Source organism: Parasteatoda tepidariorum, chromosome 1 (assembly GCF_043381705.1).
Source record: "Parasteatoda tepidariorum isolate YZ-2023 chromosome 1, CAS_Ptep_4.0, whole genome shotgun sequence".
NCBI lineage: Eukaryota > Metazoa > Arthropoda > Arachnida > Araneae > Theridiidae > Parasteatoda > Parasteatoda tepidariorum.
Window position 1 is genome coordinate 33,866,630 of NC_092204.1, and position 17,379 is coordinate 33,884,008.

General features: G+C 29.8%; 2 protein-coding genes across 2 annotated transcripts in view; one reads left to right on the top strand and one right to left on the bottom strand.

Annotated features, from left to right (window-relative positions):
* The window catches only part of LOC107457268 (Golgi resident protein GCP60), a 36,044-nt gene extending 33,774 nt beyond the window's left edge, over window positions 1–2,270 (bottom strand). The window contains exon 1 of the mRNA XM_016075398.3: window positions 2,057–2,270. Coding sequence (XP_015930884.1) covers window positions 2,057–2,240 — 184 coding nt within the window. The 5' untranslated portion in view covers window positions 2,241–2,270. The remainder of the gene's footprint in view (window positions 1–2,056) is intronic.
* A 6,539-nt stretch (window positions 2,271–8,809) lies between these two features.
* On the top strand, window positions 8,810–14,730 carry LOC122273899 (uncharacterized). The gene is made up of 5 exons (XM_043057878.2): window positions 8,810–8,920; window positions 9,939–10,044; window positions 11,519–11,649; window positions 12,549–12,630; window positions 14,459–14,730. The coding sequence occupies exons 1-5, from the start codon at window positions 8,890–8,892 to the stop codon at window positions 14,589–14,591; spliced, it is 483 nt and encodes a 160-aa protein (XP_042913812.1). The 5' UTR covers window positions 8,810–8,889; the 3' UTR covers window positions 14,592–14,730.
* The last annotated feature ends 2,649 nt before the right edge of the window (window positions 14,731–17,379 follow it).

The window sequence follows — 17,379 nt, forward strand, 5'->3', positions numbered from 1 at the left end:
TACAAATAATAATATTTATTTATTTGTAAAAAAACATTTATTTTAGGATTCTAAAATGAAAAGAGATCAAAAACTTTCAATCTTTTAAAAATTATTACCCTTATATTAATTATTAATATGTTAAAAATAATTTTTTCATGTAATGTATCAAAATTATTATTCCTTATGATTGATTTAAATTTTTTTCAAGTATTTTGTAATAATATTTAATCAGCAATTTAGATAATTTGGTTTTTGTCGGTTTTTACCACTGTCCTGGCAAAAACCCCTTTTTGCCGACAAAAACTCCAACCCTGATAAAAATAAATTCAAAGTAAATGGTACAAATCTACAATTTGTTACTCTATTTTGGCATAATTAAACTAGATTTTTACAATTTTTTTTTTTTACCTGGTTCGAATACGCATGAATTTTATGAAAGTGACAAGATTGTTTTGATCTATTTGGTTAACATTCGAACAGTTAATTAATTGGCTGTTAATTATATATTTTTTACACAAATTGGTTTTGGGGAATAACACAAAACTGATACATTAATGGTGATATTTTTATTATACTGTTAAATGTTTCCCTGGAACGGTGATGAACAAAATCATCACAGTTCCAGGGATTTTTTTTAACACACCAAGAGTGATACCAATGAAACATTTTTCCTATTCTTTACAATAAAAACATTTTTTATTTAAAGCTTTAAAATATATTTGCTATTTCCTATACTTTGAACATGCTCTGCTCATCTTGTAGCACTGGGAAATGCTTCGCAGAACAAAGCGATCCAGTTAAGGACAGTTACAGAGAGCTGCTTCTTGTTATAAGCTTCTGACATTAAAATAGAACAAATTTTTAATATTAAGCACAACAATATCATGATATATTGTAGTTATTCATTCACATTTACTAAGAAAAAAATATTTAAGTAATGAACAAATGTTTCATAACAGGAATTTAGAGGTTTCCTTATACTGAGTTTTTCAAAACTATTATGTGTCATTATTATTATACATTTTCAAGTAGAAGAAGATCAATTGAACTTAGTATGACTGCAAGCAATAATTCTACAAAGAGTAAATGAAACACATATCTGCAAATATCTTCTTCTGATAATGACAAATCAACTTGTAAACAAGCGAGTTAATCATTTGGCAGATTTATTTTTTGGCATGAAAAACTGAAAGCTAATAATCAAAGATAAAAGTGGTACTATTTCAAAAGTTTTTTGTGCATTACAAATAATCATAAGAATGATTAGACAACTGATAAATTTAATTAATATATCTTGAGCATTTAGAAAAAGTTTTAGATTAGAGCAGTAACATATTTATCAGAAATTTGTATGGATGATTATAGCTGTAATATTTTTACCAGAGATTTGGATGGATTCAAGCGCATTTATAGTTTGTCTAGGATAAGAACTCTCCCCGCCACAAAATCTGAGGCCGTCCGCTGTTATGGAAACAAGAATAGTGCATTTCAAGGAGGGTAGCTTCTCTTCACTCTCGGACTGACACAATAGATCGAAGAGAAAGATTCCCTTTCTTTCGCAGACCCGAGCCAATACCTGTCACCCCACACCCCTACTTGAAATAGTTAAACCTTATTACCCTAGTCACCGACATGGGTCCAGACGAATGGCTAGGGGAGTTCTTACCTTTAGAAAAACTATACTACATACAATACGGCATAACATTTTACTGTTTACTTCTCTCATAATGAAATAGTTTGCAGGCAATAATAAAAGAACTTGAAACAAATTCTACATTGAGAATTACATTTAAATATATGACAGTGGTAATAAACAAGCCTTCTTTTAAAGCAATTAATATAAAATTATGTTTCACACAGAACTAATTTTTCAGTGATAAAATATTTATTAATAATTACAATTTTTATACATAAATAATTCAGAAGAAATATCGCATGCAAAATTAAAACAAGCACCAATACCGGAATTTATTAAACTATTTATTAGACTTAATGCAAGTTAAATTTTTAATTAAGAAACAAGCTACACTGAAAAATAAAAAACTCCACATCACAGCTAATAATGTAAACAAACCTTTTAGAAATTTAGTAGCTAATGAATACAATTCATCAGTATTAAAACCCCATGTCTCTAAGAATTCGTCAGAGCTTTCGCTGTCATTTGAGGGTGAAATAGAATTTAATGTATCTTTTTCAATAGAATTTATATTATTTTGAACACAGACATTAACAGGATCTCCATTTACGGAGGCATCCATTTTTTCTTTAACTGTTTGTGTTTTGTTGCCATCAAGGGAATTTTTCAATGTAATCATTAGGACACATTTTTTAAAACTCTGCTAGCATAATTTATAGATGGCGCTTAATTTCATTAGTTTAAGTATGTCAACGCATGTGGATTATAGGAATGGATAGAGAACTGAAGATAAATAATAGCACACTATTATAAATAATTGTCATTTAATATCTGGTAACTTAATATTTCTTTAGTTTTGATATGTATTAAATTTAGGGCACCATATGAGCCATCAGCCCTAGACTCCAACCCCACAAGTGCCATGAGTAAAGTTAATTGTTGATTTCCACAGATTCTCAATTATGTTTAGGTTGGGAATATTTCGTGGCTATAGGAATACGGTAAACTCATCCTGGTGTTCTTCAAACTACTCACATATACTGTGAGCTGCACGATACGTCCTATTCGCGATCGCAACGCTCGAGTACGCCCTCTAGCGGAAGCCTGTAAATATCAGACATTAATTTATCACGTTTTCATTTAGCTCCATCAAAATCATTGGCAGAGTCAGACGCCATTTTCTGAGCAGTAAATAAAAATCAAAATTTCCCTAAGGAAACGCCGAAGAACTTGAAAAAAATCTCCAGAATATTGAGATATCTTTCACACCCAGAACACGCCGTACATTTGAAGAAAAATTTCTCAATAATTTTAAACTTCTATTATCAACAAACTTGCAACTGATAACTTCCGATTTCGCTATTGCATACTGTTATATACTGTTACAGATGTGTGTATTAAGGTAAAATGCAGTTCTTCTGTCTTCAATTCATTACAAATTAAAGTGACGTCAACATTGCTTTCGTCATTCCAATAAATAAATGTGAATTCAGAACGTACAGAACTGTAATAGTTATAGAGTATTCTTCTTCGTTATAGAATAGTATATATTTCTGTATCCATATAATTCGGAAAACAACAATAAAAAATTATCCAAGTTACTTGAAATAGTGCCATTTGTGCTGATTCTTAATTAATTTAAATCGTTTTCTTGGTAAGTTTTTTTTAATTTTGAAAGAATAAGTTCAACTAGAATTCAGCTATTCTGTTTTTAGCTACATATTCAAATTCATATCAATTATAAAATTTTGCTGTGTAGTATGTTATCTAAAAGTAATGAAGGTATAAACTATGTATCTATTATTTGAGAATAAAGTTTTCAAACAAGGAACTTATCATTTTGGAATTCTCCGGGAATCATAAATCAGGTAAGTGCAATGATTTTTACAATAAAAAATTTGCTTGTAAATATTTTTTTTTCATTTGATGATGGTTCTCTACAGAATGGTTTTTTACGTCTGATTAAGAACTATAAGAATAATAAAAAAAGAAACAATATGAAAGTTTTTATTTCAATGTTAATAATTCTTAAAATCGTTTTTTTTATCCTAAGAATTCTTTATTTTCCGTTTTTTAGTTTATAATTTTTTGATAAAAATTGTTCTCAAAATATTTTTGAAGAATTAAATGATATAACATTATGTGTTTATGTATACTTTTTATATATTCTAATGTTTCAAGTAATATGATTCAGAAAAGTATGGAATACGAATTCGGTACTTACGTATTAACGCCACCGCCGCTACAGATTTGGCGGTTTTTAAGTGCCGCCAATCTATGCTTAAAATTTTTGCGACAAATCATAAAATAAAACACTTTATTTAAAATCGAAATAGTCAATCGGATTTCGATAAAAAATGAGCCGATATAGAGTTTAGCATAGATTCAAAACAATCATATCGCCATATGAACTCTGATAAATAAGATTCCAAATGAAATAACATTTCCGAAACGGACGTTTACCAAGATAAAGTTTCATGTCGTGGGAATTAATGCATTTTCATTTTTGCGGTAAAATATTTCGCTCCTTTAAAATTAAAATTGCTTCTTGTTTTGTTTTTGGCAAATCCCAAAGATGAATTTTCGTAGCACTAAGAAATGGCGACAAAAAAGAATTGTTTTTCTTTGTTTTTGTTTCGTCAGAATTCCTTATTTTACGTTTTTTAGTTTCTAAATAATGATTTTTATTGAAACTTGAAATTTTTTGATAAAAATTGCTGTCAAGAAACTCTTTTTACAAAATTAAATCTCATAATATTATGAGGCTTTTGTATACTTTTTGTTCATTTTAATTTTTGAAGTAATATGATTCTTAAAACTATGGAATGTAAAACTTAAATGGGCCTTTCATGTTATATCATTAAATTCAGTAAAATTATTTCTCGGGCATTAGGTTTCAACTCTTATAAGAATGTACATATTTTTTTCTGTTTATGTACAAATATTTTTCCGATGTGTTTTGGATATTCCTTCTCTAATAAAAGGAGATACCATTTTGTTTTCGTTTGCATAAGAAAGGATATCAAACATTTTTCTTTTTTTAATTTAATAAGCCACGATAAAGAAGGAACGTTACAATCTTACACGCTACGTTAAAGACGTCTCCAGAGTAAATGAATGACTGTTCATATCGAAATCGCAGGTATTAGTCTCATACAACAACGCCTTCTATAGTTCGTTGCGATTGCGAATTGTCCTGCTGGTAGATGTCATTATTGTAAAATATCATATGCTTATGTCCATCGTAATTTTTGTTAAATGGTTTATTTATTATATATCAGTTTATAGATGGTAACGAGAAGAGTTTTGTGGTTGCTATGGTGCCTATTTAGAATGTAAATAGTTTTTGAGTAAGAGATTTGTCTTTCGGAGCGGCGATGCTATAATTTTGTTGTTGAGATAATAAATCTTCCTTCTACTAAACGTAATAGTAGAGTTTTCTTAATTATTTGATTCGAAGTCCTTTGAGTTTTATTTGAGGTCAGTTTTTATTCTGTATCTTTTGACAATTATTCTGAGGGGAAAAAATTTCATGTAGAGGTTGACATGGCCCAAAGGAACAAAAACGTACTTGTCTTTGTGAGTAGCGCCTTCTAGAATGATCACTGCATCCAGAGAATGCGACGAAACATATTCCTCAAATCATAAGGCCCCCTTCTCTAGATTGAACTCTTTAGGCAATCATTGCAGGGTATTTGCATTCAAACTTTTCATGCTGTGGAAACGAACGCTCACCTATTCGATGGAGCATAAAACGTGATTCAGCAGTAAAAGCCACTTGTTATCACTCAGTGGACATCAGAATGTAATACTGGCATGAAAATTCCAGCCTTCGTCCTCGATGAACAGCAACAGAGGTGCATAAATCAGGCGCCTGCTATTGAGCCCCATGTGCAGCGATGCTCGCTGAACCGCCCTTGAGGAGACCAAGTTTTGGTAGTTCTTGGTTCATCTGGGTGATCATTTGGTTGTACATTTATTCGTTGTTCACCTCTACCATCTATAACCCGTGGTACTAGTGCTCCACATTTGCTGCATCACTGATGTTGGATAGGGCCATTTTGCCAAACACGGTATACTTATACCATGGCGACACGCGAATAGTTTTCAAAATTAACTGCTTCAAAAATGTTTACATCAATAACAGGAAATACAATGATCATGTTTTTCCTCATGTCGTATAAATTGCTTCGTTTCAACATTATGCCAACGATTACAATGTTCATCGATTCCCTATCGGGCACTTTTTATATATATGCTTCTTTGCCATGCTTTCTGTGATTGGTTACTACACGTTGATGTTAAATTTGGTGATGTTTATATACACTACTAGCCGTTAAAACTGCTACAAAAGGAAGGAATGCAAATAACAGAATGATATTTTTTGGGCACATACATTATAGTTGGACGTAAGTGATTAAATTTTCAGGATATTTGGAGGAATAGATCCTGAGGAATCAGTACTCTGAGCAGCCTCCCCTGGCAGTAATAACAGCAGTTATTTTCCTGGGCATTGAGCCGAACAGAGATTGGATGGCATGGACGGGTAGAGCATTCCATGCAGTTTCAACATTATGCCACAATTCATCGACCGTAGTGACTGATGAGTGGTGGAGTGCCAGTTGTTCAGCAATCATTGACCAGATGTTTTCAATTGGTGAGAGATCAAGAGAACGTGCTGCTCAGGGCAACACGCGAACATGTTCTGTGTCAAGCAAGGTCAGGACAGTGCGGGCAATATGCGGTCATGCATTGTCCTGCTCAATTCAGCGTTACGGAGGCCACGAATATAAGGCAGAGCAACTGGCACTAACACATCAGAAATTTAACGACTGCTGTTCAAAGCGCCGGCAATGCGAAAAAGAGGTGATCGAGACATGTATCCAATGGCATCCCATACAATTACTCCAGGTGATGGGCCAGTATGACGATGTCGAATGAAAGCTGCCAATGGGCGTTCTCCGCGATGTCACCAAACACGGATGCGACCATCATGATGCTGTATACAGAACCTGGATTCGTCTGAAAAGACGACATCATGCCATTCCTGCGTCCAGGTTCGTCGTTGATCGCACTTTTGGAGGTGCTCCTGCCTGTGATGCAGCGCCAAGGGTAGCCAAAGCCATGGTCGCAGTGCTGGCAGTCCATGCTGCTGCAAACGTAGTCAAACTGTTCGTGTAAACACTTGTTGTACTGCAAATGGCATCATTTGTTGACTCAGGGTTCATGACGTAGCTGTACGATCCCTTAAGACTATGTGAATAACATGCCTGCCTTCTCGGTTGTGATGGGGGGCCGCTGAGATTCTGCTCGGCGTTTCATATGACCGGTATGAATTCATCGATTCCATATTCTGCAAACAATCATGGGATCTCGACTAACGCTCTCAGCAATATTTCGGTATGATAAACCGCAATCCCCGGTAGCCCATCAACAGCCCATTGGTTGGAGACCACTTCTCTAAGGTATCATGATAAAATTACCAAATTTGGCCACATAATTTAAAATCGTGTCTCACTGTTAATTTTGACAAAATAATTACCAAAGTACTTTGCGAAAAATTGCCAAACTTTTTGGTGCTTTTATGGAGCTAGAAGAACAGTTAACTGTAACATACTCTTGTAGTTTTGACCATACTTTCTTTCTCAGTGTGAAGATGAAAATCTTGAATGGTTAGCCTAATTGCAACAGCTTTATTTATCAATCATCATCACTCCTCTCACTCCTTTTAAACACTTTGCAACTCAACGGTAACACTATNATGGTATTAATTTAATGGACAATTCATAATCATTAACTTTTATTTTGATGGGAATTATGCAATCAAAAATTAATAAAATAAGCATCTTAAAAGACAATTGCTTGACTTCTTAGATGTCAATTAATAGTTTTTCGGTATTACAAAAGATTTAACAAATAAAAAAACAACATTAAAATTAAGTTATAAATAGGCAGGCATAATGCAGATCTTTTAGTTTTAATTTATAATAATAGATAGCGCCACTAATAAATCTTAAATTTAAAATTTTGTAATTTAATTTTAGTAATCCACAAGAAATAAATAAAATATTAATTTAATTCTATGAGGATTAATTTAATTAAATAAATATCAAGTGAAAATTATTCAGTTTTCATTTTATAGCGAATGTAAGAATTAAGCAAGGCAATTAAACTCCAATTTCAATGTTATTCAATAAATCAGAGGGATATTAGCTTCATAAGAATTCATGCATGTAATAATCATAAATTTAAAGAAAAGAGCAGTTCTCCCAAAAAATTAAATACAAAATTTTTCTTAAAATAACAAAACTAGTTACTTACCTACAAACAAATCTGTGTCCATGAGGTTTGGAAATTCTAGAATTCCATTTCGTATTGATAAGTTCCCCAAATTCTATTACCCACTTGTTGCAATCGTCTAAATTTAGAACATTGCTTCTAAGGGTAATGCATACCTGCCAACTGTTAATCCCTTCCATTATGATTTTTCCCTCATCATTTCAAAGTTTATTTAGTTAAAAGTTCANGGGTAATGGTATTTGAGGAAATATATTCTACTTCATTTTTAAATGAAGAAGGCAGTTTCTCTGTTAGAAAAACTGACATTTCAAGTTCGTACACAAAAGCTGGAGTATAAAAATCGCTCTATGCTGAAAATAACAAGCACGGCAGAATGAAATAGCCATGCGTCACAGATGGCGTTGCCGAGAAAGCCAATCAGCGCTCTCAATCTCTTGGGGATACTATGTGTGTAAAGAGAGTTTACATGCGGCCGGGGATCGAACCCGCAGACTTGGGCTCAGAAGGCCGACGACAAACCAACTGCGCCACCCAGCCATAATTCAAGATATTATGTTCGATGAAAGAAACAGCATTTAAGTAATTAATTTTTGAATGGCTTTTAAGCACATTTTTCAAATAAATAGTAAAACATTTCAGATCATTGACTTTAAATAAATATTAGGAACACTGAAAATTTTCCTGTTTGTTTAGGAGTCAGAACGTTAAACACCGGAAACGACGAAACGAAAACAGGGAATTTCAATTCTCTGTTTGCTTACGCAATATTATTTATCATTTCGTGTTTTTTCGTCATTTTGATAAAAATATAACTTTTTAATAACCTTGAAAATTTCTTTATTTACTGCAAATATTTAAAAAATATATCACCTGTTTGATATATTTCTGATAACACCTGATTACTTCCCACGCGATCTTACTTAAAATGAGTCAAGTTAGTAAAATCAATACCATAACTAAAGTGGAATAACATGAAGCTCACTAGTGCAATTATTTTATGCTGTAAGTATATTTGTTTTTAAATCTTTAAATTACAAAGGGTATCACTTTCAATTTAAGCGGTATGATTTTTCCTGCGTTTTAATGATACTTAACTGAAGAAAAAAAAAATCAGTTAATTGTAGATACACTGCGAAGAAAGAAAAATTCTAGAAACAATTATCGTATTGCATGGTAATGATATTTCTGAGGAAAAAGAAACTTAAATTAGGCATTAAAAACCAAAATATACGTTATTTGAACCAATTCCGTTAATATAGTAACGGTTTACTTAAAATTCTGCTTTGTAAATTATAGTTCGTATTCTCACATATGCAGTAAACAATACAAACTGAAACGTAAATTTGATCGAATGTTTTTATATAATGCTCTAATGTGTCATAATAAAATTACAAAACTTTACCACATTTTATCACATATAATGAAACCAAATTCTATTATTAATTTTACCAAAATCATAAACAAAGAGCTTTAGTAAAAATTACCAAGCATTTTGGTGTTCTCTGCCATACAGCTAGAAACACGGTAAATTCTCCGTGTATAACATCGATTTCCGCGTTTATTGAAAACAATTATATTTTTATGAACATTTTTGCTAAAATGTTTTCAATCTTCAGTTTAAAGGATGTTTAATGCTCATATTCATTGCTACAAACCATTAGATTGGCAAGCGAGAGATTAACGTAACTTGAAACATTTATACTCACTACCCACCTTCTTCATATCTTGCAAAACAAATAGTTCTATATAATGATATTGTATGTAGTAATGTTATGCATGGAAATTTTTTACCTAATACGCTAAATAACTCAAAAATGTTAAAGCCATAAATTACATTCCTGAGAGTAAAACAGACACTTTTATTTAAGTTTAATTGGACTGAATTCAAACTTAATTATACCTGTGTGTTAACAATGTTGACATTGAAAACAAATTAATGTCTGTGCAATTATATTTTAAAGTAATATTTTATGTAACAAAAATTCATTATTATTTAATACACTTTTCAATATACTTTTAGTTTTAGCTAGCTTAGCTACATGTGATTTTAAGTGCTTTGATGATTCCAGAAACGCTTGTTATTCCGAATGGTTTAAACATAATGACGGAGACTACGAATATTGTTAGTAAGTGAAACATTATTATAAATTTATTAGGTAGCTACCACCCCTGCTCAACATGTTCGCCAACCCTCAGAACTGTTTTCGCAGTTCTTTTCATTCTACCAAAGTTAATCTAGAGATGAGCTAGACTATCATTGATTAACTGGAGTACATTTTGATGCAAATATGTTGGAGCACCATCTTGCTATAAAATGAAGAACCGAGAATCACTTCCTTCCAATTAGGGAACAACCACTATGATAGCGTAGGTCGATAATTGCGACAACTAAATAATTTTCTCACGAAGAAAGAGAGTCCAAATAATTGACTATATTTGCAAAATTGATTTTTTTCACCTAAAATCAACAACAGAACTTTCTTTTTGATTAATCCAATATGAAACACTTTTGTATTGTTAATTTTCCTGGCCTAAAAGAGAAGAGTCTTTATGCTTTGAATGATAATCCAGGTAGTTACCTGAATTATCTTTAAATAATTTAAACTGCAACCGTGTGAAGTAATTCCTCAAAATCTAGCACCTTTAGCTTACGATGCATCCCATTGCTGATATGTCGCTTACCCATCCTTATTTGTTTTTGTGGAGAACTTCATTGTATGAAGGCAATAAGTTATTTTTGTTCATTGTGCTACCATCTAAAAGGAATTTTAAATACTTGTAAAGTAATCATATGTATGGGAACAACACAAAAAATACAATTTGATGTGAAAGTGGGGGCTGATTTGTTTCGATAAAAAGAGGGGGTTCTAAAGATATTTTCTCAAAGTCTCTTATAAATAGGTTTATAAATACGGCCTTAAAATTACATAGGGCTAACAGGGAAATTTTAAACCAATTAACATATAATTTAACACTTAAATAGTCATAACGTAAATGGTTTAGAGCTTAAGCGGACAGAGAAATTTTAATTCAAACTAATGAAATTCTAATGCTTTTTATTACATTTACTTGGATTTTGTCACTTATAACGAAAACCATTAACATAGTGTTAACTAAATAATTCCAAGAAACTGAAGCAATAAAATATTACCTGATAAGAAGCTTTATTCCCTTTAAAAATTAACTCGTGCCTTATTAATCATTAACATAATGATTAATAAGGCGCCATCTATTACTAAAATTCGGAATTATTTTTTTCTTTTGCGATATTTTTTTTCTTATTTCGTAAAAGCTCATGTTCCGCAAAAACAAGATGTGATATCGAAGCTGCTTTGGTTTGCCATACTGGATTTTCTGAAATAGCGGTAAAAGCCTTAGCCACAGAAATTGATGTTTGTACAGAGGGTACAGCAGCCACTCTGACAAATGATAATTTTTTTTTTTAGATTTTTAAATGTCAAATTATAATCACCCTCTAGACGTTTTGCATCAATAATGGATGATACAGAATTACAGTACAGTATTAATGATGCAGTACAGTATTAATAAATCAAAAGAATTTCAAATTTTGGAGGAATGATTCAATCTATACATTTGTAGTACCACTCCAAATATGACAAAATGTGATCTCAAAGCTGCAATGGTTTGCCGTACCGGATTTGCCGAAATAGCGTTAAAAGAATTTGTCATAGAAATTGATCTTTGTACAGAAGGTTCAGCAGCCAATGAAAGTACATTTTTTTAGAGTTCATTAGAAAATGTTCATCATTTCTTATCAATATTTGAGTTTATTATAAATTTTTATTATTTTTAATTCTTTTAGATTTATTAAAAATTGTCATCACCAGAGCCAATAAATTTAAAATTTGTTGATACTTTAGCGTTTGTTGCTGAAGTCAATAGCTTGATTGAATAGAACAAACGCTGTTTTAACGACAAATTACATTTTTGAATACAAAAAATTCTCAGTCCATAATAGTTTTAAAACATTAATATATAGTAGTTAAAAGATCTCGAAGTGAAATTCGGTTAAATTGACAAAAATATACATAGATTATTGTAAATGCATGCAATAAACTTTTTTATGTAACATTTTAATATTTTTTACGAAATATACTGGTTGAATTCGCGCGTAGAAAAATTGCACCCTTGATTTAAATGAATGTTACGCTTTTTTTAAATGTAAGTTTAAAAAAAAGTTAGTACGTAATTCATGCAAGTTTTCGCATTTTTTTAAAAATATGTTTTAAGCACGTTTAAATTGCATCAAGAAAAAAAGGACCGTTGCCAGTTTATCAATAACTACTCTATTGATTATACCTAGTTTTTAAACAGGTTATTTATCTGCTTTGTTCTATGTTCTTATAGAGAATTTTGTGCTTTTTTGAAAAACAAGTAGCTTTTCATAAACGCATCATCTTTCATAGTTTATTTTAAACTAAACTCCGGTATAAGAATTTGAAATAATTTAACTGGAAAAAGATAAAAAGTTTATCTTAAAATGAATATTGCATTTTAAAAAGTCACAATATTTCGTTAATTTTCAATAAATGCTATTTTTATTTGTTAGATTTATTTGTTTGAATTTATTTTTTAATTTAATTATTTTGCTTATTTGTTTTCCATTTAGCTGTGAAAAAAGATAAAAATTGTAGCTTCGATACTTGGTTAGAATTAAAACATTGTGACGTAGAGGAAGCTACTATATGCCAGTAAGTTGTTTTTGTGCAATATTATTTAAATAAATTTACATTTCAGTGTCTAGTACATTTTCAGGATAGTTTAAATTTCTTTAAGACAGGTAGTTTCATTAATTAAATATCTTTTAAACATGTTAATTAAAATAATTTTATTTTTGTCAATATGGCATAAAAATAATTGAATCAAATTCAACCGGTCTGTTGCAGATCGTAGAAAAATATTCATAAGTTTTTCAAAATGTGTTAAATATTTTTAACCACAGATTTATATGAATGATGCTACTTTCTTCACGCTATGAGGTTTGAACTGCAGGATTCAAAACGTATTGAAACTTACATATCAAAACATATGCTTTAAATTAAATTGTTTAGTAAAATTAATTGATCTTAAATTGTTTAGTAAAATTCAAATTGGTTGCATGCAAGCTGATTTTGTAGCTAGGGTTAAATAGAACGACAGCTCAAAATAAACCGAATCAATTCTGATGATTCGAATAAACGTTTGGAATTATCAGTTGCATCTTTTTCTAAAGAGTTAATTTATTCAAAATATTTTAAACAAAAGCAAACAATCCTGATTTTTTTACAAAAGGACAGAGTAGTTAATAAGTATATGTGACCTATCAGAAGACTTGATATAAACCTGCAGATTTCAGATAAATTAAAATAATCAAGAGATACAGGCCATCAATTAAAGCGATATTTAAATACGTAATTCATTGTAATTGGGAACAATTTTGCTTTCACTTAAGATTGAATCACCATCAAAAATATACTTCTTCAAATCATTGATAATCATAAACTTTAGAGACGTCTATCATTTATTTATATCAGCAATACAGGATACATTTTTTCTAATTTTCTGTTAAGTGCTAATTTTCTTTCAAGTTATTAACTTTGAAGAAAACCAAGTTATTAACCTTTGTTAAAAAACATTAAAAATGCGTAAGCGAAGACTAAATTTGTTCCCGAAATAAGTTCAATTAAATATTTGCAACTTTTAATAACACACAGAGAATTTGATACAGACCAATGGATGCTGTGATTGAATACTAATAAACCTATTTGTGTGTATTGACCAATTCAAATCCATTATCAGTATTTGAATCAGATTCTAAACTATGTTTAATATTTGAAATCAACTTATAATCGTAATCATTATTTATTAAAATCATAAGCGATAGTCAACTATCAGATAACAAATTTTCATATTCCTTAATTACGTTATTAATTTAAATCAAATAATTTGTATAAGATTTAAAACTATGCTTAAAATTTAAAAATAAATTTTTTTAGTAATAAGCGATGTTAATTAAAATCAGTGATTGAGTGTTCAAGTTTCATAATTTTTCGTTAGGTATCAAATTTTTTTCCAACATTCCTTCACAGCAATTTCGCTGTAGCTCATAGTAACCCAAGGTACAGCATCATTAAGAAATATGGCGGCAGTAGAATAAGAAATTAGATTCAGGAAACTGAGTGTCCTTAAAATGCTTCAGAGACATATTTAAAAAACATTTCATAATAAAAATATAAGTTTAATTTTAAAACAGAGGAGTAAATGAAACAGACAAATAATACACAGGAATAAATATATACGTCTGATTTTATTTAAATAAATTGATACGTGTAAAAAATAGAAAAGTTCTTTATTATTCGAATCACTAATTTTAATCAAATTCAAAATTATGTTTAAGATTAAAGCAAACTTTAAGTGTTATCGTGCGAAATTTATATCGTTGATTTAAATCAACGGTTCAATATGAAATTTGAATTATTCCGCAATTAGCGTAAATCTTGTTTGCAAGTTTTCTCATTTATTTCTTGTTGTCTTTCATAGAACCTTTGACATAGCACAAAAGTGTGTCGACAAGATTTTCTCAAAATGCTCTCGAGACACTGAGAAAGCATTTCAAGCTGCTTATAAAGCTTCCGCAGAACTGCGAAAGAAAGTGTGTGAATTCCAAGAATAGATAGATCTTGGATTGACAATGGAAAGAGAAGATTAAAATTGAATTACATTTGTAATTTTCATCACGAAATCTATCAAAAATATGTTTATTTTGATATCTTGATTGGATGTATTATAATAAAAACAATGAGTTGAAGTTACATAAGACTCATCATTCAGCGCTAGTGGTGCACCATAATCATCTCGCTTAATGTATTTTTTTTTTCAATCCTTGAAAGAAATGAAAATCAAAAGATGAGAAAACGTTATCAAAATCAAGTGAATATTATTGAAGAAGATGGGAAAACATTTTTATTGCTGGGTAAAAATTTGACGTTTTTTCTCATTATCGCTCTTTACCGTTTTTTTTTTAATGTTTCTGGCAATCAAATATGTTTTAATGTAATTAATCCCGATTTCTTTAATAATCTTCGTCAATGTTTTATAAAAAGGTTTTCTTTTCTTTTCGGCTATTTTTTTCCCTATTGTATAAAAGTAAATCTCCTCCGCATAGTTCCTCTGTTAAATCAGGGGTATCAGGAAGATTAAGGCTCCATAGTTTCGTGGCTGATAGTATGATAGGGAAAATGCCATCAGCATTGCGAACTGGCGTTCTTTAAATTTCTGACAAGATGGTCTGAGCTGAACTGAAGCTGAGTAGCTGTGCAAGTTTTCACCGGAGATAGTAGGCCCAGCGATAGCGACAGCTCATTTATTCCTTTATCACTTATTCCTCAATGACATCAAAATTGACATTTAATTAAAAAAAATTTGAAAATGCCATGTTTTTAAACTTTAACTTGTTTCCTAAATGACGCTAGTAGATTTATCATAATTCAAAATTTTGTAAAAAATTACAACTATGAATCAAAATTTCCAGCAAAAACAATCACAAAACTAAAAAAAGAAAATGATAAATACAAAAAAAAAAANAAAAAAAAAAAAAAAAAAAAAAAAAAAAAAAAAAAAAAAAAAAAAAAAAAAAAGAAATTTAGTTACTACATTTTGCATGTTGACTACACGGAGAAGAAATTTGTGGGGAAATTACCGTAATGTATGGTAATCACATTTATGGTAAAATAAAAATTAAAGGGAAAATAATTCTGGTAATGAAATCAAAGTCCATTTATTTGGTAACTTTTTCCCTTTACATGCTTATAGTTAGCTGGAAATTCTAGTTTTCAAAAGTATAATTCTTATTACCACACTTTCAGTAAAATATTTAACAAAAAAATAAGCTACATGCTTAAAATTTTCCATGAAAACATTATAGAGACTTTTCTCTTATAGTAATAATTAGATAATAAAACACAATGATATGGCAGCAATAGCAATCTTTCTCTGGGTCATTCTCACGAAAACTGTCATTTTTCAGTTCATAAAATCCCAAAAAAGTAAAGTGAATAAAAAGCTCTGAAACTTTTTATATTAATAGAAATATGTAATGGCATTATAAAGAAAGTATATATCCTATAAATTATACTTAATATTTAAATTAATTAATTTTTTAAATAATTAATTAATAATTAATTAATTTATAATAATTAATAATTAATTAATTAATTTAATAAATAAATTAATTAATTTAATAAATTAATTTATTAATTTTTTAATTTATTTTTCAAATTAATTAATAAGTAAATTAATTATTTTCACTATTTAAAAAGTGAGGGAATGACACTAATAGTGAGGGAATGATATTTTATTTTAATACATGTTTTTATCTAAGTTACATCTACCTAAAGTTTGAAAATGATAACATACTAAGTATATCTAATATTTATTATAATTTAGTCTTATATATTTAATAGTTTTTACAGGTTTGGGAAATAAAATTGGCTGGCACGATTGAACAAAAAAAAATTTAATAATATACTCATCTTGAATCATTCCCTCACTTCAGCGTCATTCCCTCACTTTATACACTAGTGAGGGAATGACGAATTCAATAAAATTTAAAAATAACAGTTAGGCCTAATTAATTTCTGAAGTCAATCACATACAATTATATTCATACAAGAAAGCAACATATAATTATCCACTTTCTCGATGAAGTTGTATTTTATTTTACTCTAAAAAATGACATGAGGGAATGACAAATGTAAAAAATTTTACCTGGTTTGATTCATTCAAATTTATTCCACAGCAAAGCTTCTTTAAGTTGAAGATGGAAACATACTGCAATTTTGTTCTATGATGCCAGTTGTTAACTTCTGAAGTTTTTATTAAAATATTTTTATTCTAAGAAGATTGCAGGTGATAAGAACATTGTTGTGAGGGAATGACGCGAAACACTGGGGACAAAGTTTAAAATAGTGCTGTGTTAATATTTTTATCAGAAATTAAATTTAAAATTGATTTTCTGAATTCTATATTTCAGTATTCTGAAATAAAAAACACGAATTTGTAAAAAAAAAAAATTTATTTCAGAAACAATTTTTTTCTTTTTTTAAATCAGCAGTGGGGACAAGTGAGGGAATGACATATTGGTATATTTTAATTACCTAAAATAAATAAAAAATAAAAATTGATAATTTTATTTTTATTCTTTTGTTAGCTTGCATTCTGAAGGACACTTTCCCTGAATTTTTTTTTTCGTAAGCTGTAAAACAAACATAAAATATACTGGGGACGTGAAAATGATTGTTTTTGTGAGAATGACCCCTCTATTGTGGCTAATGTTCATTTCCCTTATTTTTGTTACAATATTCTTCATACTGATTAAAATTTAGCTGCAGAATATGGCTTAAAGTAGTTTAGACCTTAATATGGTGCTAAGTATATAATCTCCTTCCTCTTAAACAATTTTA

Excerpts from the sequence above, each read along its gene's own strand:
- LOC122273899 (XM_043057878.2), top strand. The coding sequence starts at position 8,890 with ATGAAGCTCACTAGTGCAATTATTTTATGCT. Across the intron at positions 8,921-9,938 it reads TAGTGCAATTATTTTATGCT|TTTTAGCTAGCTTAGCTACA; the intron begins GTAAGTATATTT and ends ATATACTTTTAG. Across the intron at positions 10,045-11,518 it reads GGAGACTACGAATATTGTTA|TACCACTCCAAATATGACAA; the intron begins GTAAGTGAAACA and ends ATACATTTGTAG.